The following is a 2,326-nucleotide window of genomic DNA, read 5'->3' as shown; positions in this document are numbered from 1 at the left end:
GAGATCCAGACACAAGATGGGGACCAGAGAGATCCAGACACAAGATGAGAGCGAGAGAGATCCAGACACAAGATGAGGGCCAGACACAAGATGGGCACAAGAGAGGTGCAGACACAAGATGGGGGCCAGAGAGGTCCAGACACAAGATGGGGGCCAGAGAGGTGCAGACACAAGATGGGGGCCAGAGAGGTCCAGACACAAGATGAGGGCCAGAGAGGTCCAGACACAAGATGAGGGCCAGAGAGGTCCAGACACAAGATGAGGGGCCAGAGGAGGTCAAGACACAAGATGGGGGCCAGGGGTACCTAGACAAAAATTGAGACCAGGGTAGAACAAGAAACAATATGGGGACCAGGAGGACCTAGACACAAGCTGGGACCAGGGGCACCCTAGACACAAACTGGGACCAGTGGGATCAAGACACAAGTTGGGAACCAGAGGGATCAAGACAATATGGAGACCAGGGGTACCTAGACACAAGATCGGGACCAGGGGGACCCCAGACACAAGCTGGGACCAGAGGGATGAAGACACAAGATGGGGATCAGAGGGATCAAGACACAAGATGGGGACCAGAGGGATCAAGACACAAGATGGGAACCAGGGGAATCAAGACAAGATCGGGACCAGAGGGATGAAGACACAAGATGGGGACCAGGGTACTCAAGACACAAGATGGGAACCAGGGGGAATCAAGTCACAAGATGGGGACCAGAGGGATCAAGACACAAGATGGGGACCAGAGGGATCAAGACACAAGATGGGGACCAGGGGGATCAAGACACAAGATGGGGACCAGAGGGATCAAGACACAAGATGGGGACCAGAGGGATCAAGACACAAGATGGGGACCAGAGGGATCAAGACACAAGATTGGGACAAGAGGAATCAAGACACAAGTTGGGGACCAGAGGGATCAAGACACAAGATGGGGACCAGGGGAATCAAGACACAAAATGGGGACCAGGGGAATCAAGACACAAGATGGGGACCAGAGGGATCAAGACAAAAGATAGGGACCAGAGAGGCCCAGCATAGACCAAAAAGCAAGATGGGGTCAAGGATTAAAGCAGACAGAAGGTCAGGGTTAGGGCCAGGGGCACTCAAAGACAAGTTTAGCCCAGGGGGATCCAGACACAAGACTGGTCTACATGGACCTAGACTGAAGTTGAGAGCAATGATAGGAACCTAGAAACAAGATTGATTGGAGCAAGGAGGACCCTTGCAGCTTTATGCCTAGAATAGATCACATCTGTCACAACAAATACTATACAAGAGTTGCATCTTCATCCCACTGTCACAGAGAGTGATAGCACATGTTACACAGGAAGAGCATATAACCCTGGAATGTGCCAGCCGTGCTTGTGTCACCCCATGTTACTGATGATAGTTGCATGGTAATAGTCAGATGCACAAGCTCAGTGTTAATATAGGAGTTGCATGGTAATAGTCAGATGCACAAGCTCAGTGTTAATATAGGAGACACGTCTAGTTACCAAAATAGCTTCTTCTTCTGGAGAACGTCTAGATAAGTCTGCTGACATTCCAAAACTCACAAAGATGTTTTCCAAATGAGTATTCCAGGCCATGTTTACACCTATTCTTTGATTCCGATCAATGAATGAATATTTCATGCAGCTCGCGAGAAAGGAACTAAGATGTCCACCATTCAGCTTGTTGAATTGATGACGGGATTGCTACTTAATTACAGAAAGGCACTGAGATTTATCACCAGGAGGTAGCCATGCTGGTAATGCGTCAGTGTACACTGGCAATGTTCAGCAACAAGTGATCTCACACCTGGTACTCACCCTCCATCAACAAATACCTAACAATACTTTTTATGACCATTGTGGAAAATACGGCTCCCATTACATGCCCTCAAAATAGAGGAGTCAGATTCAAATGAACAACCTTCCTACTAAATAACGGTATTCCCCTAACTGCTATTGTTTTATAAACACTCTGGTATGTTGTATTTTTTAAAGGTGAATAACAGTTAAAGCCAAGAAAGAATACAAAGGTTGATGTTCCCATTAAATGAGTAAAACCCGTTTGTCATCCTGACACAATGTTCAAGATGGGTGCAGTGCAGTGTTAGTAGTACCACACTCAGGAATATTTACCTGTGTGACAATAGTCTCTTTAGAATCAAGTGTGGAACAGACAATCCAGTGATTTGCATCACATGCATCAATCTACAAGTCAGTGAGCCAGAAACCTGTATGTCTCAGTTGGCTCTTATAGCAAATATGCATGGGCTGCCAATTCAGAATCAAATCTTCAAGTGAGGTATAGAGCTTTAAACTGGTCTGAGAAATGCTTG

At 46.9% G+C, this 2,326-nt stretch overlaps 1 protein-coding gene across 1 annotated transcript; it reads left to right on the top strand.

Moving 5' to 3' along the window:
- The first annotated feature begins 565 nt into the window (after window positions 1–565).
- LOC124253802 (uncharacterized protein DDB_G0290685-like) lies at window positions 566–1,192 on the top strand. Its single transcript, XM_046687651.1, has one exon. The coding sequence runs from the start codon at window positions 566–568 to the stop codon at window positions 1,190–1,192; it is 627 nt and encodes a 208-aa protein (XP_046543607.1).
- The last annotated feature ends 1,134 nt before the right edge of the window (window positions 1,193–2,326 follow it).

Source organism: Haliotis rubra, unplaced genomic scaffold, assembly GCF_003918875.1.
Source record: "Haliotis rubra isolate DU_JTF1 unplaced genomic scaffold, ASM391887v1 Scf553, whole genome shotgun sequence".
NCBI classification, from domain to species: Eukaryota; Metazoa; Mollusca; class Gastropoda; order Lepetellida; family Haliotidae; genus Haliotis; species Haliotis rubra.
Note: the sequence above shows the minus strand (reverse complement) of the source record. Positions and strands in the feature narration are given on the sequence as shown.

Bases quoted from the DNA above. Each gene is read 5' to 3' on its own strand.
- LOC124253802 (XM_046687651.1), top strand. From the start codon at position 566: ATGGGGACCAGAGGGATCAAGACACAAGATGGGAACCAGGGGAATCAA.